Source organism: Bufo bufo, chromosome 2, assembly GCF_905171765.1.
Source record: "Bufo bufo chromosome 2, aBufBuf1.1, whole genome shotgun sequence".
Classification (NCBI taxonomy): Eukaryota; Metazoa; Chordata; class Amphibia; order Anura; family Bufonidae; genus Bufo; species Bufo bufo.
Window position 1 is genome coordinate 358,142,550 of NC_053390.1, and position 25,852 is coordinate 358,168,401.

General features: G+C 39.8%; 1 protein-coding gene across 2 annotated transcripts in view; it reads right to left on the bottom strand.

The window, feature by feature from the left end:
* GLIS3 (GLIS family zinc finger 3) overlaps window positions 1–25,852 on the bottom strand; it is a 437,296-nt gene that overhangs the window by 70,216 nt on the left and 341,228 nt on the right. For both annotated transcript variants that reach the window (XM_040417126.1, XM_040417127.1), the window contains one exon: window positions 6,661–6,835. In XM_040417126.1, coding sequence (XP_040273060.1) covers window positions 6,661–6,835 — 175 coding nt within the window. The remainder of the gene's footprint in view (window positions 1–6,660; window positions 6,836–25,852) is intronic.

Below are 25,852 nucleotides of genomic sequence, written 5' to 3' on the forward strand. Positions count from 1 at the left end.
AGAATGAAACAGAACATAATATTCATAAGCTTTTCATGTACCTAATGAGGTTTCCTGGGACTTGGAGGAGTTTCTGGTCTTTAGAAACATGTCCTATACCTGGAATGGGTCATCAATATCAGATTAGTAGGGATCCGACATGTGACACTGACTAGCTGTTACCTGCAACTGCAGTTCCAGAAAGTAAACAGCGCACAGAGCCAGAACACCACATCTCTCTACTCTGTATGGTGGATATTTTCTGCACTTGAATAGGACCTGAGCTGCGGTACTTCTGCACAAACACTACACAGTAGACAGATACTTCTGCTTCCGGCACTCTTCAATACATTGTTTCGAGTGCTGTTGGCTGGTAAAAAACAGCTGATTGGAAGGGGTGCCAGGTGTTGGATCCCCACCAATCAGACATTGATGACCTATCCTAAGGAAAGGCCATTGATATCTAAAGAGTGAAAACCCCGTTAAATATTCATTATCTATTCTCACAGGTATATATATAACAGATTGATGAAGGTCCAACTCGCAGGACCCCTATCAATCAGCTGTTTAAACTATTCACAACTATTGGGCAGGCACTGCAACCTCTTCTCTAGTCTGTGATGTTACATCCATCAATTGTATAGTCTTAGACAGTGCAGCTCAGTACCATTCAAGTGTGATCCAACACCAAGCACAGTCACCATACAATGTACGGCGGCACCTTCAAGCAGCTGACTGAAATCAGACCCTCATTTATGTGACTTTGATGACCTATCCTGAGTAGAGATGAGCGAATCTTTCAGAAATTCGATTCGCCGGTTCGATCCGCGAATATATTTGCGTCGAATCACGAAAAACGGCTATTTCCTGGCTTCAGAGAGCCTTTATAGTGGTGTAGAACACTGTGCCTTGCAGTAACACGCATTGGGAGTCTGCTTTGGTAGTGAAATAATACTGTGAGTCCGTATGACATAAGAGGGTGTCAGCAGTAAGTTTGTGTTGACGTCACTGATTATTTTGCCCTTCCTCTGATCCGTCCGAACAATAAGCCCCAAAAAACAAATCATTTCTGTGGAGCAAACGAGGTGCAGAACAGTGTGACACCACCGTGCCCTGCACATGTGGTATGCTGGAGGGGCACTGTTAATTGCCCCTGCATTGGAGGCTGAGGACACGGTGGAGGATGAGGAGGCAGAGGCAGACATTGTCGCAGGACCAATGGCGTGACAACGTGGAGGCGGAAGCGATGTCACCTGGCCAAGTTGCTGGTGTGGCTGTGCAGGAACCACATTCACCCAGTGGGCCGTACAGGACATGTATTGTCCCTGACCGTAGTTACAGCTCCACACGTTGGCACTGCCGTGCACTTTGGCAGACACCAATAGGCTCAAGGACTGGCCCACCCTCTGTTCTACATACGTGTGCAGGGCTGGTACTGCTTTTTTGACAAAGAAATGACTGCTTGGGACTCACCACCTCGGCTCGGCAGGAGCCACCAGTTCTCTGAAAGGTGCAGAGTCCGCCACTTGGAAAGTGAGAGACTGCAGCACCAGCAACTTGGCCAGGAGCAGGTTCAGCTTCTGCACTATTGGATGAGTGCACGCATACTGCTGTCTCTTGGCAATCGCTTTGGTGATCGATTGCTCACGGAATGAGTGATGAGGAATAGGAGGACGAGGAACAGGAGCATCAGGACCGGTAGATGATGGGAAGGACAGACAACTCCCTTCTGCTGAGGTGGTGGAGCCTTGACTGCCTGAAATCGGCTGCGTGCCACTGGGTAATGCAGCAGTTGCTGGAGCAGGCTGGACCACAACTTCGGAGCCAGGGTTCTCCCAGGCCACTTTATGGTGACGCTGCATATGTTGACGCAGGGCCGTGGTGCCAACATTGGCACCCTGGCCACGCTTCTCTTTCTGCCCAAAGATTCTACATATGGACATGTTCTCCTCCTCCGACGGCTTAACAAAAAACTGCCACACTGCCGAGTAGGTGATTTTACACCCCAACACTATGCACTGACTGACTGCTACTGCCGCTGCCTCTGTGGACCCTGCACCGCTACTTCCCGGGCAGGTAGGCTCCTGTGAAGCGGGTGGTCTACCCCGGGCACGTTTAGCTACCGACCTTCCACTGCTGCCACCCTTCTGACTCCTGGTCATGCAAGCAACTGGCTGGCTCCGCCGCTGCCTCACAGGCAAACTGCCACCCTCTTCTCCCGATGATGAAGCCCCTTCGTCAGAGGGGGTGAAGATGTGATGACGTAGGTTTGCTAAGTCGCTCCTCCCTTCGACCGTTCTATCCCGCCGCACTATACAAGACACGAGCCTCTCTATCTGAACCGCGGGACGCCCCCAACTCTGGGCCCTTTGTGTTCTGCTGGACCGAACTCTTGACGGATCCCCTGCATTTGTCCTGTTTGTCTGGCGATGTCTGCTTGCTGCCTCCTTCTGATGTTTAGGTCTCCACTACTTCTTGCCGCCCCCCTCCTTGGATCTTCGGTGTCGGCTGGGACCTGATTACAGGTTTGAATTGAATATATGTTGTTTCATGTCCTCCTCTGCCTCCATGTTTGACCCCTCCTCCCCCATGCCCTGTGTAATCGTTTTCTTGATCTCCCCGATTCGTCTATTCATTTATAGGGAATATAGGACAGAAGGTTAACATTTCTCAACTTTATAAAGTGTTGCTTAAAACACGATTTAATAATACACGTTCTCCGGGACAAAAAGGCTTGGCAAATTGATTGTTCGGGAATTTCCCTCGAAGATTGGGATAATATATTGGCAAATTTAAGTTTAGTGTCTTATAATTTTAACCACGTTTTGGTTCAATTTAATATTTTGCACCGAATCTATATCACACCTTCATGGCTTCATAAATGTGGTTTAAGGGATACTTCTAATTGTCCACGGTGTGATTTGTCTGGGGCGGATTACTTGCATATGTTTTGGTCATGTATAGAGTTGAAACAAAATTGTGGGGCAATTTATGATTTTATTATCCGGGAATGGAAAGTTGAGATTCTGTTTACGGTGGAATGTTGGGTACTGAGTGACCTCACCAAGGTAGAATGTTTAAAATATAAAAGGATTATTTTTATTAAAATAATGTTCTTGGCGAGACTTTTGATTGCTAGGGTTTGGTTTTCTCGAAATACTCCAAGTATTACTTCATGGGTTAACCTGGTTAATAAGATTAAGAGATATGAAAACATTCTATATAAGCAGAGAAATACTGAGGGAAAATGGACCAAAATTTGGGGAGAATGGAAATTTTAAGGTTTTCCTGCCTACACTCCCTCATTATCGCCCCTTTTTCGCTTATTGATGGGGAGGGGGGGGGAGATGCATCACAAGGGATGGGTTGGGTGGGTATGAACAGGGGGGTAGGGTTTATTAGGGTAAAACTAATATAATAAAGTTTTGTTTTTGGTGAATTGTATTGTTTGAATTTATAATAAAAAATAAAAATAAAAAAAAGATGAGTAGCATATCACAGGAGCAGGATTCCTCAGCAGTGCAGAGTTTTTCAGGAGAGGAGTGTGCTGATCTTGTTGAAGATTGTGTACTAAGAGTTACAAGGTGGAAACAGCAGGGTCCCCAGCAGCACAGAGTATTTCAGGAGTGTGCCGGTTGTGTTGGCAAGGAAAGACAGGATTAATGGTTCTCAAAAAGCTTAGAATCAACGTTAAAAAATATATGGCATCAGAGGTGTGTGAGGACGCCATCACTATAGTACAGGTACGCCATCCAGGGCAGATTGTATATGTGGGCGACATACAGAATATAACCAGGAAACAGAATGAAGAATAGGGACAATTCAATCTGATAATTGGCGGCAGTCCTTGTAATGACTTATCTATGGGTAACCCGCACCGGAAAGGCCTTTATGGGGGCAGTGGACAACAGTTTTTTGACTGTCCACGATTACTCAATAAAGTGTTGCCTAAGACAGGAGAGAATCGGCCAGTCTTCTGGTTATTCGAGAACGTGGTTGCGATGGAGAAAGCATTCCAAAAAACTATTTCTCTCAACCTGGAGACAAATCCTGTCAAGGATTGATGAAAGTGCAGTATCGGCTGCTCTTCCAGCTAGTTACTTCTGCAGAAACCTGCCTGGCATGAACAGGCATTTAGTAGCTACAGACAATGAGAAGACAAAGCTTCAAGATTTCTTGAAGCCCGAAAGAGTCGCGAAGTTCATCAAGATTCAAATTATAACTACCAGCCCCTGGTCTCTTCATCAGGGAAAACATCACGAGTTATCAGTCATCATGGATGAAAAGGAAGACATCCTGTGGTACACGGAGATGAAGAGGGTCTTTGGATTCCCCCCTCACTATACGAACGTCTCAGAAATGAACCGCTGCTCCCGACAGAAGCTCCTGGGAAGGTCATGGAGCGTCCCGGTAATCCAGAATCTATTCGCCCCGCTGAAGGATCATTTTGAAAGTGTGTAGCCCCACGGGGCCCTCACACTGCAGATTTATAATGGAGACACCGGATTTTATAATATTACATTATTATATAAAGGGAAAAAAATATGAAGCCCCTTCGTCACCCCACTCCCAAGTGAAATCAGCTACATCATCATCGAGTACTGTCTGCACGTCACTGATGTCCTCCTCAACCGTCTCTGGGTCAGGAGCCTGACCACTCGCAACACCAGCTCCTATGTCACTCTCCTCATCACTATTAGCCCGCCTAATGGAGGAAGTGGCGGATGTCTCCTCCACATCTTGGCTGGCCAGTAGCTGCTGACTGTCTTCTAGTAGCTCCTCCTCACTGTATAGTGGAGCTGAGCTCATAGCATACAATACTTATCTGGATCTGGGAACAGAAAAGGACAGAGGCAGGTCCATGCCAACTAAGGCCATGCCATGCCAACTAAGGGTTGTGTCTGAAGAACCTACTGACTCTCGGTTGGGGGTGTCTTATGTCGAAGATCAAGTCAACCACTCAAGAACCACTGGGTTGCTGGTCACGACACAACTGTTAGCTGACACTGGGAGCTCAGGCCTCTCGAAGTGACCCCTGCTGCCACGGCCCCTTACTCTTCTGCGACCTCTGCCTGCACCAGAAACATTTACTCCTTTGCCACTCCCCTGCGCAGGGCCTGGAACTTCTCTGTCTGACATACTGTTAGATCAAATAAAAAAATAAAAGGAAATTTAAACACCCCAAAAAGTCTGTAATTTTCTCACTTCACCACACATCGGCTAATAAGCACTTTTTTTCCCACTAATACACGCCACAAAAGGCTTTAGAACAGATAACTGCACCACTGAGCGGCAAATATATTATTTCTTTTTCCACTAATACACGCCACAAAAGGCTTTACAACAGATAACTGCACCGCTGAGTGGCAAATATAATGTACTAATGTTACAAATCAAAAGTGGTGATTTGTTTCACCTCATATATCAAAAGGCACACACCGCTTATAAAATGTGACTTTTTAAAATATCAACTTGATTATCCACTTATTTCTCTTGATTTGGAACATTTTAACACCAATAGAACTAAAATAAGACTTTTAAAACTGAAATGCGCCATTTCAGCCACCCCTGTCCAGACCACACTTGGGACTTTGGAAACGTATTTGCGACTTTTGAAGCATATTTGAGACATTTCCGGTGGCAAATTGCGACTTTTGTCTCACTCAGGATGTTTTTGCTATTGTTTTGTTTTTTGTTGAATGACAATTTAGTGACAAAACCCTGTTGTGTAGCTCATTTCTATCATCCTGGTTTAATACTTACCTATCACTTGTTCCCACGACAGGTTGTTTTTTCTTTCAATAAATGCAACTTTTTGACAAAAAGTCGCATCTTTCTGCCATAAATGCGACTTTTTACACAGAACACCACCACATAAGCTGGCTTAATTCTTTGCAACAATTTGAGCCATTTCTGCAGATAAGAGGATGATAAATGAGGAGTAATATGCGCCAATTTGATAGCCCCGCCCACCTTGACATCTTTAACTCATTTCTGGTGTGATGCATTCTTTATTGTGAAAATTGTGCAGAAAACAAATCATATATTTGGTGCAAATTAAAACTCCATTTGTTTTGGCGCATTTTACGCCATAATTCTGGAGCAACATACTTAATAAATGTCCCCCAATATGTAAACAGTAAACTCATACTCATATTGCTCTAGGTATCATGTTTGTCAAAAACTACAGTGCATGAAATAAATGCAGGCCCTTGTTAAAGGGAACCTGTCACCGGGATTTTGTGTATAGAGCTGAGGACATGGGTTGCTAGATGTCCGCTAGCACGTCCATAATACCCAGTCCCCATAGCTCTGTGTGCTTTTATTGTGTAAAAAAACGATTTTATACATATGCAAATTAACCTGAGATGCATTCTGTCCCTGAGATGAGTCATCTCAGGTTAATTTGCATATGTATCAAATGGTTTTTTTGACGCAATAAAAGCACAGAGAGCTATGGGGACTGGGTATTATGGACGTGCTAGCGGACATCTAGCAACCCATGTCCTCAGCTCTATACACAAAATCCCGGTGACAGGTTCCCTTTAAGTTATCATTCACATTACAATGATATTTTGTCCAAATATTAGGATGATATGTTTGGTTTGACACAATGCATCCATACACTACTGTGGCAAAAAATTATACAGCTCCTCTTATTAACTATAGCACAGCTCTTACCGATCAGTGCCCGATTCCATTGGTGTTAATGGAGGTAGCTGGGATGGAGCATTATGTGGACTAGACTGCATGTTACTTCCAGGAGAAGGATGACTAGAAGACAGAGGCTGTGACTGAGGAACACTTCCAGCAGCTGTTCCACTTCGACTTGACTGAGTACTGGAGAACAGAGTAACTACAAAACAGGAGCAAATATTGCATTTAGGCAACTGTATATAATAAAAGCTAAAGCTTTGCAATAATAATGAACATAGAGAAAAGCAAGTAAGTTTGTGCCATATGAACATACCAGAAACCTAACATCTACAATTATGTCACACCTGAAAATTGCAGGCAATATAACGGTCAGATTCCTTCACTAGTGTGATCACACTATGCAAACACTGCAGGCATCGCTCTTCACACTGCTCATAATGTGCAGTCATAATATCACTTTCCTGGAGATCTAATGCTGGAAAGAGTAGTCCATTGATGGTTCCAACTGGATTTACAGTAACATTAAATGTGCCATCAAATTGTACAGGTGCATGTAAAAAAAAATTGAATATCATAGAAAAGTTTATTTCAGTAATTAATTCAAAAAGTGAAACTCATATATAAACTCATTACACACAGAATGATCTATTTAAAGCGTTTATTTCTTTCAATGTTGATTATGGCTTACAGCTAATAAAAACCCAAAAGTTAGTATCTTAGAAAATGAGACTATTATACAAGACCAATTAAAAATTATTTTTAATACAGAAAGGTTGGCCTACTAAAAAGTATGTACATTATACGCACTCACTACTTTGGGCTCCTTTTGCATGAATTACTGCATCAATGCAGCGTGGCATGGATACAATCAGCCTGTGGCACTGCTGAGCAGTTATAGAAGCCCAGGTTGCTTTGACAGTGGTCTTCAGATTGTCTGCATTGTTGGGTCTAGTGTCTATCATCTTTCTCCTGACAATATCCCACAGATTCTTTATGGGGTTTTGGTCAAGCGGGTTTGCTGGCCAATCAAGCACAGTAATATGTTAGTTATTACACCAGGTATTGGTACTTTTGACAGTTTGAGTAGTTGCCAAGTTCTGCTGGATAATGAAATCAGCTCCATAAAGCTTGTCGGCAAATGGAAACATGACGTGCTCTAAAATTTCCTGGTAGACAGCTGCGCTGACTTTGGACTTGATATAACACAGTGAACCAACACCAGCAGATGACATGGCTCCTCAAACCATTACTGGCTGTGGAAACTTTACACTGGACTTCAAGCACTTTTTTTTTGTGTGCCTCTTCACTCTTTCTCCAGACTCTGGGACCTTGATTTCCAAATGAAATGCAATATTTACTTTACTTTCATCTGAAAACAGGACTTTGGACCACTGAGCAACATGCAAGTCCTTTTTCACTTAGCCCAGGTGAGATGCAGTTGAAGTTGCCTCCGAGTCATGACTGGCTTGACACCAGGAATGAAACAGTTGTAGCCCATGCCCTTGATAAGTTTGTGCGTGGTGGCTCTTGAAGCATTAACTCCAGCCACAACATTCTAATTTTCTGAGATACTGACTTTTGGGTTTTCATTAGCTTTAAGCCATAGTCATCAATAAATGATTGAAACAGATCACTCTATGTAATGAATCTATATAATATATGAGTTTCACTTTTTGAATTAAATTACTGAAATAAATTAACTTTTCAACTATTCTAATTTATAGAGATACATTTTTATATAATATAAAACCTTCCAATCATGTATGTTACATATTTGTGTCTTGGGATATCTATATTAATCAAATCAGTACTGCTTAATTGAATGCCCTTTATCTTTAACCCCTTCCTGCCACAGCCATTTTCCATTTCTTGTTTCATTTTTTTTACTACCTGCATTTCAAGAGCCATAGAAAATAGAAAATGGGCATGGGAAAGATGTACATGAGGTGAAAAACTACATGGGCATATCTGCTAAAAACCAGCATAATCCTGGAAAACTCCTTTAAAGAGCATCATGTCAGCAGGATGAACCCTATTAAATAAAATAAAATAATACCTGTCTTTTGGAGAGAAAAAAAGTCTTAATATTTATGCAAATGAGAGCTTTAGTGTGCCAAGAGGCGTGGCCAGGCACTGAAAATCTTAGGTACATCAAGGGACTAGGCCCAGCCCCTTGGTTCAATGAACGCCTCATCTGCATAAAAAAATAAAAATAAATTCTCAATAATGTCACAACCGATTTTCACATGACATGTATTATTTTAAGCAGCAGGATCAAAAAACATTCTTTGTTTATTCACTTTTGGTAAGTTTTTTGGATCCTTCACTTTTTTCAAAATGCAACGTGCTTTAGATATTGTGTTTTTTTCAGGCATTTTCCCCATATGGTTCTACTTAGGACTTGCATGAAAAATGCATGTAAAACGCATTAAAAATATATAAATAAAAGAAACGCCACCCAAAAAAAAGGCTACAAAAGAACTATGTGTGAAAAAGAAATATAGGAAATGATTACATACTAGGCAGAGATTCTTTCATACACAAGCCAGGTGATCACTGGCAAATAGCATAAGTTGCTATAGATCAATAAAGGAAAGGGGGCAAACTTCACTGCATTGTGTTGCAGCTGTGTAAATGGGGATCCATAAATTCTGCATAGTGGAATTTTCTAGTGGGTTATTTCTTCTAACATTGACTCGTGGTTATGACTCCATTAATATGCTGGTAATGGGAAAACTATTTTCATATCTGGATGTGTAAAATAATGACACAAACTAATTTTTCCATAGAGTAATATACATATAGATATAACCCAGGCTTATTTTGCGCTTTCTCCAGGGATGAACACTTTCACATCTGGCTTTGTAGCTTGCTCATCTCTATAGATGTGGCTGAGTCTAACTTGGCACTAAAGGGATCAGGCTCCTTTAGAGTTACGACATCAGTTTTCTTGGGAATTACACTTGGAATGTCCCAGCTTACTTGTGTGTAATAGGGAGTACATTCTCAATAATACAGCTATTCAATTTCCAGGAATTTCTCACAAACATTTATATGTGTAGGTTATATGTAATGCTATGATCTGTGCCAGCTGTTTAAGTGTTTACGGTAGAATATATGCTACAGTGGTGCTTAAAAATTAGTGAACTCAGAATTTTTTAAATATCTGCATAAATGTCACCTAAAACTACATCAGATTTTCACACAAGTCCTAAAAGTAGATAAAGATAACTGAATCAAATGATTCATCATTTATTTATAGAGAAAACTAATCCAATATCAGAGGGCTGTGGGTGGCAAAAGTATGTGAACCTTTAGGATTAGCAGATAATATGAAGGTGAATTTAGAGTCAGATATTTTCAATCAATAGGCAATCAAGTGTGAGTGGGTGATCTGTTTTATTTAAAGAACATGGATATATCAGAATCTGATCTTCACAGCACATGTTTGTGGAAGTGTACTGACAAAGGAGTATTCTGAGGATCTCAGAAGAAGAGTTGCTGATGCTAATCAGGCTGGAAAAGGTTACAAAACTCTCTGTAAAGAGTTTGGACTCCACCAATCCACGGTCACACAGATTGTGTACAAATAGAGGAAATTCAAGACCATTATTACCTTCCCCAGGAGTAGTCAACCTACAAAGATCACGCCAAGAACAAGGTGTATAATAGTCTGCAAGATCAAAATGAAACTTAAGATAACCTCTAAGTATCTAAAGACCTTTCTCATATTACCTAATGTTAACGCTCATGAGTCCACCATCAGGAGAACACTGAACAACAATGATGGGTATTGCAGGGTTTCAAGGAGAAAGTAAGCTGCTGCTCTTCAAAAACAACATTGATACCCATCTGAAGTTTTGTAAACATCACCTGGACAAGCCAGATAGCTATTGGAACAATGGAAGACACCAAAATGAGACTGAATGAATGAGACCAAAATAGAAATTTTTGGTTTAAATGAGAAGCGTTATGTTTGGAGAAAAGAAAAAGCTGCATTTCAGTATAATGCCTCATCCCATCCCACATCTGTGAAACACGGTGGTGGTAGTATCATGGTTTGAGACAGTTTTGATGCACCTGGGCCAGTATGGTTTGCCAATATTGATAGAATTCTGAATTACAAGCAAATTCTGAAGGAGAATGTGAAGTCATTGGTCCGTGAGCTGAATCTCAATGACCCTAAGCACACTAGTCATTCTAACAAAGTATGGTTAAAAAGAGAATAAATGTAAAATTTTGGAATAGCCAAGTCAATCCAATAGAAATGTTGTGGAAGGACCTGAAGCAAGCAGTTCTTATGAGGAAACCCACCAACATAACAGAGCTGAAGCTGTTTTGTATAAAGAAATATGGGCTAAAATTCCTCCAAGCCGATGTGCAGGACTAATCAACAAATACAAGAAATGTTTAGTTGCAGTTACAGCTGTACAAAGGGGTCACACTAGACATTGAAAGCAAAGGTTGACATAATTTGGCCACTTACAGACTTGTGATATTGGATCATTTTCATCAATAAGTAAATAACCAAGTCTTTTGACTTTTGATTTTTACAGAAATATAGAAAATTCTAAAGGGTTCACAAACTTTCAAGCACCACTGTAGATAGATAGATATTTAGATATCCATTATGTCCATCACATTCACATTGTTACCAGCAAAGGAAATACATGCTCAACAAACTGAACCGTATTCACAGTAAGATATTAACCTCTTTATTGATAAGTAATAATCAGTTTTTTACAATGTTTCTGAGCAGGACTTTACCGAGAGTTTCTACTTGCCTGCAAGATACTGAATACTTGGCGGGCCAGTTTGTATTTTTGTTACTTTACAGACATAATCCTGCTGACTTTGTCAATGCAGTAGAGCCATGTAGCATGGCTGAGCCTGACATTTTACAGTCCATGAAGACAACTCATCGATTTGGTATCTGTGGTTTTCCATGTGGTTATCTCAGCAAATTATTGCAATGTACAAAAGTAACTGTTTGATGACAAATTCAGCTCTACTATATTTGTATAAATCACATATGAATAATATTATGAGCATCCAGTCTCTAACTTATATCTAACCATATGTATAAGCCACAAAGCAAAACTGTAACCACAAATTCCCAATGACTGCAAGAAGGTGGGTTCGAAATGTCTATTGATCAAAACTGCAGCGTAAATGATGACTCTATTGTAGCCATTCATATTAATTCTGAAATAAAAACTACTTATTCAAGGCTAATAATTCTGCCACCCATAACCAAAGCAAGTGTGGTATATTAGAGGCTACTTCACTGACCATTATACCTTCCAAGTATAATAAAACCCCGGAGATTAAACCATTCTTTAAATTATTCCCAATGCAGTCATTATAAAGGAATCTGCAGCAGCCCTAGAAGGCAGCAGGGATAAGCATTCTGTAGATTACAAGAGCTGTACTTAGACCCCGTTAAGCTCCTCAACCGCAGGTTAATTGGCTGCTCTAATTGCTTCTTCATTGTCGTCTTCTTTTAAATTGATAATGTTACAAATTACGTTTAACAGATGTTTCCAATTTCTGAAAAATCTAAGATACAATAGTAAAGTATTTCTCTGTAGATCAAACAACTTTACCATTCTCACTTTAAGTGCTACCACATTGGAAAGCTCTGAAACATAATATAAAGCAGAGTAAAACAAGAGAAGATTACACACGGCTCAGTAGCCCTCTTCTACCACCTCTTGATCTAAGTAGTATGGAGCAAGGCATTTCCACATTGACAAGCAACTTTCATTCGTGAACATATAGTGACGTTAATCTAAAACTTCTGACCGAATACAGAATAATGTACTGTAGAATCACTTACACATGACAGAAACCAAAGAAACAAAACTAAAGCACACCACAAGAAATCACAAAAAAATAATAAATATTGAACCACTGCAGCAATGGTAATTTAAGAAAGGGGTTCTATTACTTTTCATATGTGGCTCGTATGACAGAACACTGCTTGTAATATACAGTATGTTATTCAATTCCTAAGCACAGGTCTAGAGAACAGCAGCTGTAGGAGTATAGGTCAGTGTTGGGTACATTTGTAGATCTATATTGCAGTTTTACAACACATATAGTACTTTAGATTTTTTGCTATATGCATAAGAAATGTACATCAAAAATAAATGTATCCAAAAAGTCTCGGACCCATATAACCCTAGTGAAGATATATAGAAAATACAGTAGCAATGGCATCAGGCATATTGGCATGATGAAGGACAACAGGCGTCCGTCCGAAATGCGTAGCTGCTAACTAGCACTTTATGGACTTTTTAATGTGTTCAATAAAGGATTTATGTTTTATGGGATGCTGTGCTGGATTTCATTATTTTGCGTAGTCCATTTCCCTCTTCCCCAATTTTATTCTCCCCTCTTGTACCTGACTGTATTAGTCAATAGCTTTTTCTCTCTTTTCTATTCACTGAAATCGTCCTCCAACCTTTTGTTTTGCTTCAATTTTCTCTGTGTCCCTGTCAACAAGTTCTTTTGCTTTAATTTGATGTGTACCTAGGGTTGGTTTATACTCACTGCCCCTCGCAGCAACGCTGGAGCTCCTTATCTGGAGTGTCATCGTTGCTAGGCCTTGTGCGCTCCGGCCCTCTGAGTATGGCTTCCGCCCCACAAGACCCGACGCCGCATTTTGCGGGAATTGCCGCTACATCCTGTAGGTTCTTCTTTTGTGTGGCATCAGCACATTGGGTAGCTCCGTACCACTGACGGGCTCACTAGGAGACATCGTTACCCCCCGGCATTCTCCTTAGTCCAATGACCATTAGGTAGGCCTCTTTATGATTTATTAATTATTCTTTGCCCTGCTTGTTTTCTTCCCTTTATTACTTGATTTTCTCCTAAGACCACATTATTTTCATTTTTAGGAATTGTTGTCCATTCTTATCAAGCCCTGGAAATAATTCTCCTGATGAGTATTGTATGAAACGTGGCACATCGGGAACTATCCTATAGGTTTTATCTGGGATTCCGTCCGGACTAGGGACAGGTATCCGGACCGGGTAGACCCTTTCGGGGTGATTTAGGGATTTCTAGGGATAGTTGTTCCCGTTCTGTCTGCACTGAGCATCTTACTTATAGTCCTCCACGACCCTGTTGGACTAGAAAACTACGTTTCAGGGTTTCTTGAGGGAAACCTGATCATCCTCAACTGCAGCACTTCAAACTGGTAAGACTGTTCCTTTTTTATTACGTATCTTGCCTGTATATGCTATAGGACTTCAGGTGCCCTGCAGTTCCAATATCGGATTCTAATACTTGGCATTTATGTGTTTTGTCTTTTTTGATAGCTGATATTACCCAGATATTTTATTGCATTTATTAAAAGTTATATTTCAGCTTCCTTTTTGCCCCCGTTTGGGCCTTTGATTTATTTCATTATTTTGCCACTGATTTCCCAAGGCCTGTGTGGCTTCTTTCAGTGCACCGTCTGGTCTCCCAGGAATTTGTGCTGTAGGAGGCAGTTTGGTGAGCTGAGTGACAATTCCCTGTGATTTATGTAAACACTTAAACAGTTAAAAAGGCAGGACATAAAATAGATTACTGTTAAAATAAATAACAGCCCATACTACGTATTTCATAACCATATGGGCACTCTCTAAGGTGTTTTCTTTCTACTAGTTTGTTATATGGACATACAACATTTGTACCTCAGATAGAACTGACACTTAACCTATCATTATCATTTTTGATACTGGGAATAAACGGGAATAACCGGAGAAATCAATGTGAATATTAAGAGAACACATACTTCATGGAAAGGCTGCCCTAGTGAGATTTATATCCAGGACCCAAGTGCATTACTTTTACAATTACAATGGCAAAGTTGATTCTGCCAAATCTATATTATTTAACTGTACACAGCATGTACACAAAAAGTATAGTAAAAAAAAGTCTGGCCTCTCTATACATTTTTGTAAATGCTTTCTTATGTCCTTGAAGGACCTGCATTCCCTCCTTATATGGTGGGAGGCTTGTATGTTTCATTCATAAGACAACAATTTGTTAACATTTTCTTAAAGGTGCTCTGGTCTACGGATATTGATGACATATATGGTTATGGGTAAAAGTATGAAATCCATTGGTAGCAAACAGCCTGGTTAACAGCACACTGCACTTTTGGGTTTTATTTTTAAATTTGGCACTCAAAATATTCCTTTTTGGTGGAAGATACCTTCCTTTCTATCTTCTGACTTGTAAAATGGTGGCCATCATTTTGACAGATTTGTCCAATTCGAATAACAAAAGATTTGGATTTAGCCAAATCTGCCAAAGTTTTGGGCAAATTTGCTCAGTTTACAATAAATAGGCTTATATCTAGTCATCGATATAATTTCCATGGTCCGACATCCCACATCCCCACTGATCAGCTGTTTCAGGCTGGTGTCAAAAACCATATAGTGTACAGAGCAGGAAACTGACAGCTCTGTACACTGTGTAGTGGCCTTGTTGGGGAACTGCAGTTCAGCACCCATTCAAGTACTGTATTTACTTTCTTATTTAAAAACTAGACATTCACATTATCAATTAACACGTTTTACAACCTTCATGGAAACCTGGGTCTTTATACTTGACTAACTGTCCTATAACTAGATAGATGCAAACCACTTCTGGATATTCATTACCAGTCTTCAATTGTAGCTCAAAGTTTCCACCACATGTTCACCTCCAAAGTCTAGCATTATCAAACATATTCCATCACAAAAGTGGTGCCCCATGACATGGTCAGACATGCAGCCATATAACTGGTCCAAACAGATGGTGCAGGTTTATCAAGTTTGGGGTCTTGAGAGTCACATTTGTTGGATTGAGAAAAATGCCATTGCAAGTTATATGCAAATAGGGGTCAAATTTATAGAGTTAAAATAATATACAAGTTTGGCCCCAAATTTTGTGTAAAACTCTATACGTTCTAGAACATTTACAAAAACTGAGAAATGAGCAGCCTTTTCCCCCATAGATACCAGATATATTGTGAATGGTATGTAAGCAGCAGGATTAAATTGTTAGTGTGTGCAGATGGACAGCACAATGATAGCCAGCCTGCTGTGAGCTTCAATATAATGTGTCACCAGGTCCGAGCAATGGAAGTTCATTGTCTGGTCACTTCTGTGTTATTAAAGGGTCACAGCTGTTTACACAGCTCAGAAGTGTCTTTTAAAAACTCCTCTAAAGATATTGCCAATGACTGGCAGCTACAAAAATTGATTAGACATGGCAGATGAACAAATCGGAAATTCACAATGCTCTCTGAACTGAAAAGTAGAGAAAACTGCAGCAAATCTGTGATCTTGATAAGGCCTAAGGTCAAAGCATGACATCACTCATTCTTGTCATGAGGATATGTCAGTTTGGTTCAAATGGAAACCTAAGGCTGGATGTCAAAAAATCTGAAACTGATGGCCTAAAGCTGTGATGGATAACTTCCGGCACTCCAGCTGTGGTAAAACTACGACTCCCAAGTTGTACACTTTCTTGGCTGTTCCCACAACTCCACAGAAATGAATGGAGCATGCTGGGAGTCGTAGTTTCACCACAGCTGGAGTGCCAGAGGTTAGCCATCACTGGCCTAAAGCAATTAAAAGGTTGGAACATTCTTCTTACTGCATTAGTATTTAATGTTTAATACTGACTTTATTAATGTAAAAGTGTAACTTTCCATCCTATAAATTTAGGTGTGTTGGCCTGTCAGACTATATGCAGTTTCTGGTTTTGAGGTGGCCAAAACACTATGCTGGGTCAGCCAGACACCATGAAGGTGTCACTATGTGGTGCTGTTCTCCAGAGGGGATGGTAAGGTATTGTGCACAACAATGGGAAATAAGTCCAGAGAGTCGGGGTTTGCAGTAAACTAGTGTGTTTCTTTACTGGAACAACTCAAGTGTAAAACAATATAGGTAATGCACTGAACTGACATCTACATTCTCCTCTGTGGTAGAAGAAGGTTCTTTACTGAAGAAAAGCCTGACCTAGCAGTCCATCTCTTTCATAGACATCTGGTAACCTGTGTAATCTGGCAGAGTCTTTAGTACTGAACATTGGTCCCTATTTGCAGACAACTAAAGGCTTTGACTGCTCTGCTTTTATACAATTTCTAACTGAACAAGAACCTAGTGGGATGGGCTAAGGCTGGAAAAGCACAGTCTAACTAAAACAATGTTGCAGTTCATGGCCGCCATAGACTTTTGTATTATGCCTCAATATAAGTCAATGGGAATGACTAAACAGTCAAAAGGTCACTGTGACTATTTTCCCCCTCCAAAACGTAGCTCTGTATAGTCCCTTATGGTAACTGTGGAAAATTACTTGCTTTTCAGTGCACAGGCTGCAACCTTCGAACAGTAAAATTGTGTTAGAAATCAGGTTTATTGAAATTTGCATAATTATTTATTTGTAATTATACATTTGTTGCCAACATATTCTGCAGGTTTGTACATAGATGTTTTGTCATATCAGTCGGCATATCGGCAGCACGGTGCCTCAGTGGTTAACACTGGTGCCTTGCAGCGCTAGGGTCCTGGGTTCATATCCCACCAAGGACAACATCTGCACGAAGTTTGTATGTTCTCCCCATATTTGCAGGAGTTTCCTCCGGGTACTCCGGTTTCCTTCCACACTCCAAAGACATACTGATAGGGACCTTAGATTGTGAGCCCCATTGGGGACAGTTGGATGCTAATGTCTGTAAAGCGCTGCAGAATATAGTAGTGCTATATAAGTGCATATAATAATAGTCAGTCAGTGCTTTGGGGGTTAACAAAATATTCTTTTGAAGAGCTTGTGTTCCTTTATTAGGGTAAATGATTTTTAGATATATATCTTTGTATGTACTTAATTCAAATTGCACTAATTCAAATTGCAGTTTTCAGATTTGTTACATTACTTTATTTATTTCCAGTCCTGCCTTATTTTACATGCTTTATTGTGGATCTGCAAGTTCAGAGCTCCGTCAGCATTCCCGGTGATTCTCTCATTGCTCTAGCTTGTGTGCTGTGTCTTACATGGCAGTACATGCTGTGATTTCTGTAAGAAAATGCAGCTCAGAAGTTTCCTCTAGATATGTAATTTCCAGTGTGTGACTGCCAATGCTCAGACATAGATTAGAAAGAAGCTACTTCTGAGCATGCACATATATCAGGCTTTATTTACTAGACACTAAGATTTTTAAATTGAAGACATTTTAAGTATGGTTTCGTTTTATAGCCTTTTTTGTGGCTAGCACACTGACCATTCATTTCTATCTGGCCATGTACACATCTGGATTTTTTTGTGGATCCATGTGGCCGTTCCACAAATTATGCAATATGTCCTATTCTTGTTTGTATTGTGGATGCGAATAGTCATTTCTATGGATGGGAGTGAGAAAAATACGGAATGCACCTGGAAGGTGTCCGTATTTTGCGAGCTATTGTTTGCAGACTGAAATACGGACACATCCATGTGCATGAAACCTAAGATGTATGTTCACATATGTGCATATAGACGTTTTGCTAGTAGATCTTGTTGTCTTTAATGCTTCTTTTATAATGTTACATTTGTAGACCGAAACTTCTACTGAGTTAGGAACGATGGTGCTGGCAATCATATGTGTAAATTACAGTATTCAACTAACTAGGAGAAACAGAATATCTAAATCCCTAGTAAACATAAACCCCCTGAGATGTCAGCTGAGTAATTACACTTATACTTGTGAAACCTGTAAAATTAGAACAGCAAAATGCTGTGTACAGAATCAGTAACTCAGCGGGGAAGAGTAAAATCACCTTTTTACATCATCTTGTTAAATTTACTGCCATGCACATATTTCCAGGAGGCAGCTTTACTAAATGATGTAATTCTACAGCTACTTTTACCTATAAATAAACCATAGACAAGGTACCTAAGCATAGGTGGTGGCCCGGCTATGTGCAGCAAAATTGAATAAATATTTTAACTAGATACAGTATATGTGTAACAAACATATCAAAGAATTATATTTCACAGATTTCTATTCATTGTCAAAGGATTGTGTTATCACTACAATATAACTCTAATTGTACAATAGCTTGCTCGACTGACTATTTTCTAAAGGGCCCTTTACATGAGTAGATAATTGATTCGCTCAAGTGATGAACCAGTCATTATTTGCGTTGTTACAGTTCGAATGACAATGTTTTAGATGCGCAGAGTATTGCGTAAAAATTGGTGAGTGTGATCATGTAATAGATCATTTGTAAGTCAAACTGTTGCATTTAATGACTGTGTGGGTGGTGTTTGGGGAAAAAAAAGGCATTATGTTATACCCTTGAAGGTGTGAGAAAGGTGTGTTAAAAAGGTCTGTAAACACCCTTTATTTCCCCCATTTCACCCCCAAAGACCACCTTCCCTTCTGTATGCAGTCTTCAGTTGAGACGCAGTTGACATGAATGGCGTAATGATTTCACACCCACTGTAGAGTCATGTGTGCTGTAAACAATACCTGTTAACACTTGTGGAATTCTGGATGAAGAATGATGTGTCTACATCAGCGATCGCAAGAACAAGCTAAACAATTATCAGTTGTCGTTTGATTGTTTAATGCTTTTACACTACTCCATAACTGACTACTTTTGCTTGATTTTACAGTTTCTTAAACCAATATCTACTCATGTAAAGGGGTGAAAGTGTTTAGCTTATTTCAAGACATATCTGTGATATCTGTACTGTAACTGTAGTGCGTGACCTGTGTGACCATTACAGCTCATGACCAGGACTGGACCAGGATATTGAAAACCTTGAGGAATTAATACACAAAATACAGTATATTGGAAACTTGATGAAACTTGAATACCCCTTTAACACACTGCTTAAGAGCTAAATATTCCTAAAAGTACAGTTGTCCTTTATGTATAGATGGAATAGATTATTTTGGCCATCTGGATGTTGATGTTTCCATGCAAAAATAGAGAATCCATCCAATCCTTCAAAATCAGAATCCCAGTTATAGCTTATAATGTACAAGGCAGGAATCAAGTTAAACCTTCCCACAAAAGGATGTAGCATTACTTTCTAACTGCAGATTTCTAAACACAATAGGATGTAATGGCTTATCTAGTGGATAGCACAAACACAGGAGCTTTACCCACGCCATCAGCAGCAGGTGCTGGATGTAATATACAGCCAACATTATGCTGCAATGGCTGGATCACAGGACATGCTGGCAGCTGAACAAAGGTCCGCAGGTCTGCCATAAGTACTAGTCTATTAGGCTATTTCAGTGTTCAACAGTGATGAGCAGCGGGGGCAATATTCGAATTTGCGATATTTCACAAATATTTGGGTGAATATTCATCATATATTCGTGAATTCATGATCTCCAATCATTATTTTCTTGATTGCAAAAATTGGCAATTGGAAAATTCACAATAAAAATGATCGGTGATAAAAAAAACCACTACTCCTAAAGTCAAAGATATTGCAGCCTTCTCATTGGCCCACAAGCAAGAAGCAGTGAGGGATCATGGGTACTGATGAAAAAAAAAAAATCTAATATATTTGCAATTACGAAGATATAGCACTATATTCTAGATATTCGCAAATTCTCGCAAAGTGCCAATATTCGCAATAAAAATTAGTGATTAGAATATTCACAATCAATACTAGTGTTCAAATGCATTATGAAGAGATCATAGCTTCAAGCATCCTAGTGGGGAAAAAAGTCAATAAATGGTGCCAATAAAAATACAAACCATTCTACAAAAACAAGCCACCATATGGATGAAAAAAAAATGATGGGTTCCAGAATGTAATGAATGACATAAGAAGTAATTATTTGCCACAATACATAAATGTATTCTGCAAAAAGTACTAAATCGTATAGACTATATAAACTTATATTGCAGTAATCAAACCAAACTCTGTAGAATGAAGTCAACATACAGATGTAGTCACTGTTATTTTGACGTTAAGTATTAACAAAACAAAAACACACTACAGTAAAACAACAAATCGCAAATCATGTTAAAGTGACTATCCTGGTGCAGCTGGTGTCAAAATAACACTGGTTACATCTGTATTATATAACATACAGTATAAATCAATAGATTATATGTACTCCTAAATAATGCAAATAAAAACTACAACTTGTCCTCCCGCATGACTTTTAAAATGTGTCGCTGAAAGAATTTAAAAAAATCCTGAAGGTCCAATAGACGCTGGTCCTTAAAGAGCCTCTTTCAGCATAATCAACCCTATTAAACCAGGCATATTGCCTATTTTTTGTGGGGCAAGATGCACATTGAAATCCAATGTTTTGTTTTTACGGTGTTCATTATGCAGTAAAACTGACCTGTTACCTTCATTCTTCAGGTCAGTATGATTATAGTGATACCACATTTACACAGTTTTCTTACGTTTTAATACTGGGAAAAAAAACTTGGAAAAAATAAATATTTTTCATTTCCTTATATTCTGAACTTTTTTGTTGTTATGTCTATGGAGATTTACAGAGCATTTTTGTGGGACGATCTGTACTTTTCATTGATACCGTTTTGGGGTGTGTATGAATTTTTATCACTTTTTATTCAATTTTTGGGGGGAGCTAAAGCGATAAAAAAACAGACTTTTTTTCTGTGCCGTCGTTTGCAGTATGGGATAAATATACTTATACTAGCAGAAAGACCCAGCTTCGTATGAGTATATTTCATCTATTTCATTTAATGTTTGTGCATTTCATTAAAAGATATCGACTGTATCCACTATAACAGTGACATCCACAGCGCCCTGCCCCTTTAAAGCTGACCTACAGCAGTGAAGAAAAATGGCTGGGTTGTTATGGAAACCTGGTGTAATTTGTGTGTATGTGGAGACTAAGAACCTGCGAGCTTCTATTGGCTAATAAGGGTCATGTGACCAGGCTTCTATTGGCTAATGCATTTTTTGGGAATATCTCACGCAGGGATGTCCTTTTGAACAGCTCACTCTCAGACAGCAGCACTGTGCTGTCTGAGCGGGAGCTGCAGGGGGAAATTCACAGTCCCTCCCACCCCTAAAGCTGAAAAGTAGATTTTTACCTTCATTTTGTCAATTCCTGTCGGCTGCAGAGAGGGAGTGGGCGTGGCATAACCATATTGGGGGCGTGGCTTAGTGGGTCCTGAGGGCAGTCTTTTGAGGTTGGCCTGAATGGCCACCCTACCTGCCCCCTGAACTGTCACATCCACAGCGCTCCCTTAAACGTGTCATCCACAGAGCCCTGCCCCTTTAAAGCTGACCTGCAGCAGTGAAAAAAAATGACTGGGTTGTTATGGAAACCTGGTGTAAAACTGTGTGTATGTGGAGACTAAGGACCCGCGAGCTTCTATTGGCTGATAAGGGACATGTGACCATGTGTATGGCGATTGGGATATGAAGAGAAAGACCTGCAGGCTTCTGTTGGCTAATGTAGGTAATGAGATGTGCCATATTTGCATTTTTTGGGAATATCTCAGGAACGGTACGTGCTAGAGAGCTGTGACTGCCACAGGATTTCTCTACAGGTAGTAAGGGATGTGTATACCAAGTTTCGTTGAAATCGATGGTTGCGTTTTTGAGTGATTGCGGAACATACATACATATATACATACATACATATATAAATCCTTCTTTATATATATAGATTTTAATAGTATGTCCATTTTCACACACAGTGATACCAATGATATTTATTTTGTTGTTGTTTGATTTTGGGGAAAGGGGGTATTCGAAGCTATCTGCGGCAGCCTCAGATCATTCAGGAGGACCAAGGATGCCGCACACAGCATCTAGCTCCTCTAGGGGGAGCCATTGCAGGCTCGGGAGCATTAGACCACTGCACATTATTGTCGATTGCTTACATTAGCCCTGGGTGTCTGCTGTTTAAAACAGTAGGCACCCGTGGCTATGGCACCTACTGCACTTGAAAATGTATATTGCTGGGCGGGAAAGGCAAGCGAAAACAGGAAGTGACTATGGGTTAATATAGAGGAAAATGTTTGAATAAAGAATACGGAAAGGAAAACAGCTGAACCCTTGAGCTGATGAAAAGTAACCTTCCACTTAAAACTCAAATGAGATGACAGAAGAAAGTTGCTTGACTATGAACATATTATATGCTTTGGAAAGAAGAGGAAGAGAGTGACTGCAACAAGGTGTCAATGGATACAGTCACTGTATTAATGTACCTATTATTGAACAGCCTGATCATTTAAACCTAAGAGAGGACATGCTTGGACAATAATAATAATACCAGTCATCCCTCAAGTTACAGTGGCCTAAGGACACAATATTTTCAACATCCAATGGTCTTTCAGGGCCATCATAAGTTGAAACTAGGCTCCACACACAGTGCTTCAGACTCCATCTGATCCAACCAATCAACATTTCTCTGGTAAAACCCCTGTATTGAATAGTAACTCCTCTCTGTAGTACAGTGCGGTACTACATGTCCTGTGCCAGGATGAGCTTCTCCTTTGGACTTTGGATGAGGGCAGTGCCATTTTATTTTTCTGGTACACTGTATGCTATAAACTACTCTGAAGAAGCTCCTGTCCTCATCATAGAAAGTGATTTACAACATCCAGCATCTATTCCTGATGGTTATATGTAAGGCTTTATCTGTCTTAGTTACCTGCTTATTTTTCTTAAATCTTCATTCTCTCTTATCCTGGGATAATATTTTGGGGCTTTGGAACCAATTAGTAGTTTTCCATAGAGTTAAGAACTCAAGTTACAATGGTTTCAACATTTAAGGGTATTTCGGAACCAATTAATATTGTAACTTGAGGGACCACTGGGTATATCGTAATAATATGTTTCTGGTACATACTGTATAAAATATCAAGTAGAAGTCATGGATAGTAGCAGCAAACTGAGAGGGTGATTGTAATGCTTTTTTCTCAGATTTTTATTCCTAAAGCGTTATTCCAGTTCAAAACGTATTGCAGACCCTATTTATTTGATATTTTCCATAGATGTCTGATTGGTGAGGGTCCAATCATTGAAAGCTGCTCTGATCAGAATGGAAATCTTTCTGGACTATAATGGGATGAGATGGCCAGACTAGTCTCCACAGGAGTCTGCATGTGAAATATAGACACTGCCATTACCTCCCACTTTTGCCTGACATCAGGGCTATAACAGGGGACATAGAACTATGCTTCCCTGGTCCCAATTGAGACCCTAGTGGACATACTATCACTTAGCAGATGATTATGATATATGCATATTCCACAAATATGTTGCAATGGCATACCCCAACATCAGCAGAGAGTTCATCATATGCAATAATTCACCAAACATGGCCCCAATTTATAGCAAATATTTCTATTTTCTTTTACTATAAAATATCGTTTCTTCGTATCTGTTGTCATAAATCTTTAGGCAAATGCCTTCTGATCATCTAATAGGATTGTTCTGTCATGCAATCATGCATAACATCACTCAGTTTTCTCAAGTGACATTTTGACTTTAGTATGTTTGCAATATGTGTAACAGCAAAAATGTACTGAATTTACAGCTGAGCTGAGTTAAGCACGATGTTCCCTGCAGAGACGAATGCCTGCCTACTGACTAAATGAGTACCTTGGAGATTCATCAATGCAAACCCTTTATGACAGGTAGCACTACTGTAAATATTATATTTGCAAATGTATTTTCTACAATTCTGTCTGCTTCTTTTTAATGTAATTTTGGCCTTTATGCTTTGATTTTCTAATTAGTTTTAAGAAAATAAGGGAAGGAGCAACTCTCATAATTCCTTAAAGGTGTATTCCAGTTGTGCCACATTATCCTCTATCCACAGGACAAAAGATAAGAAGTTCGGGTTTGGGTTAGGTGTTGTGTAGATTGTATTATTTTCCCTTATAACATGGTTATAAGGGAAAATAATAGCATTCTGAATACAGAATGCAAAGTAAAAAAGGGCTGGAGGGGTTACAAAAAAATAAAAAATAATTTAACTCACCTTAATCCACTTGTTCGCGCAGCCCGGCTTCTCTTCTGTCTTCTTCTTTGAGGAATAGGACCTTTGATGACGTCACTGCGCTCATCACATGGTCCATCACATTATATTTTTACCATGGTGATGGATCATGTGACGGACCATGTGATGAGCGTAGTGACGTCACCACAGGTCCTTTTCCTGTGCACAGCAAAGATGAAGACAGAAGAGAAGCCGGGCTGCGCGAACAAGTGGATTAAGGTGAGTTAATTTTTATTTATTTTTTTAACCCCTCCAGCCCTATTGTACTATGCATTCTGTATTAAGAATGCTATTATTTTCCCTTATAACCATGTTATAAGGGAAAATAATAATGATCGGGTCTCCATCCCGATCGTTTCCTAGCAACCGTGCGTGAAAATCGCACCGCATTCGCGCTTGCTTGCGGATGCTTGCGATTTTCACGCAGCCTCATTCACTTCTATGGGGCCTGCGTTGCGTGGAAAATGCACAATATAGAGCATGCTGCGATTTTCACGCAACGCACAAGTGATGCGTGAAAATCACCGCTTATCTGCACAGCCCCATTGAAGTGAATGGGTCCGGATTCAGTGCGGGTGCAATGCGTTCACCTCACGCATTGCACCCGCGCGGAAATCTCGACCGTGTGAAAGAGGCCTTATGGTGTTTTATAAGTAATTTTGGTGGTGTTCTTTATTTTGTAGCATGCATTTTTTTCTGTCTTTTTCATGTCCTGTAGTGAGCCGCATAGAAAAAAGCCAGGAAAATATGTGACACCCAGATCATGCTTCGTTTTGAAAAACACACCACTCAGAGCTACAACATCTCTAAAACTCACATTGTAACTCACAGGTACTATACACCTTATCTATTATCTTAATCAGATATACCAAATTACATACACAGCTTTGCCACATCTCACAAATCTGGCTCTGCTCCATTTTCTGCTAAATCATGCCGTAATGTATTTTGTGCTGTAAAATTTTTTGCAGACTTTTACCGAAAAGCTCCACTGTTCTTTCAAGCTGATGAACTATCATATCGGACAGTTAACACCAATCTGGCACAACAGAATTTGACCTGACAGCGTGTACTGTACAACAGCAAATTATATTTTGAACAATTTCTTTCTTTAAGCCATTTTTTTTGTTCACAACACAAATGGAATGGCTGTCACCTTGCCAACACAAATGCTTGCTTTAGATCCTATTTTTGCAAAGTTTTATGTATTTGCCTTTTTACTTATTT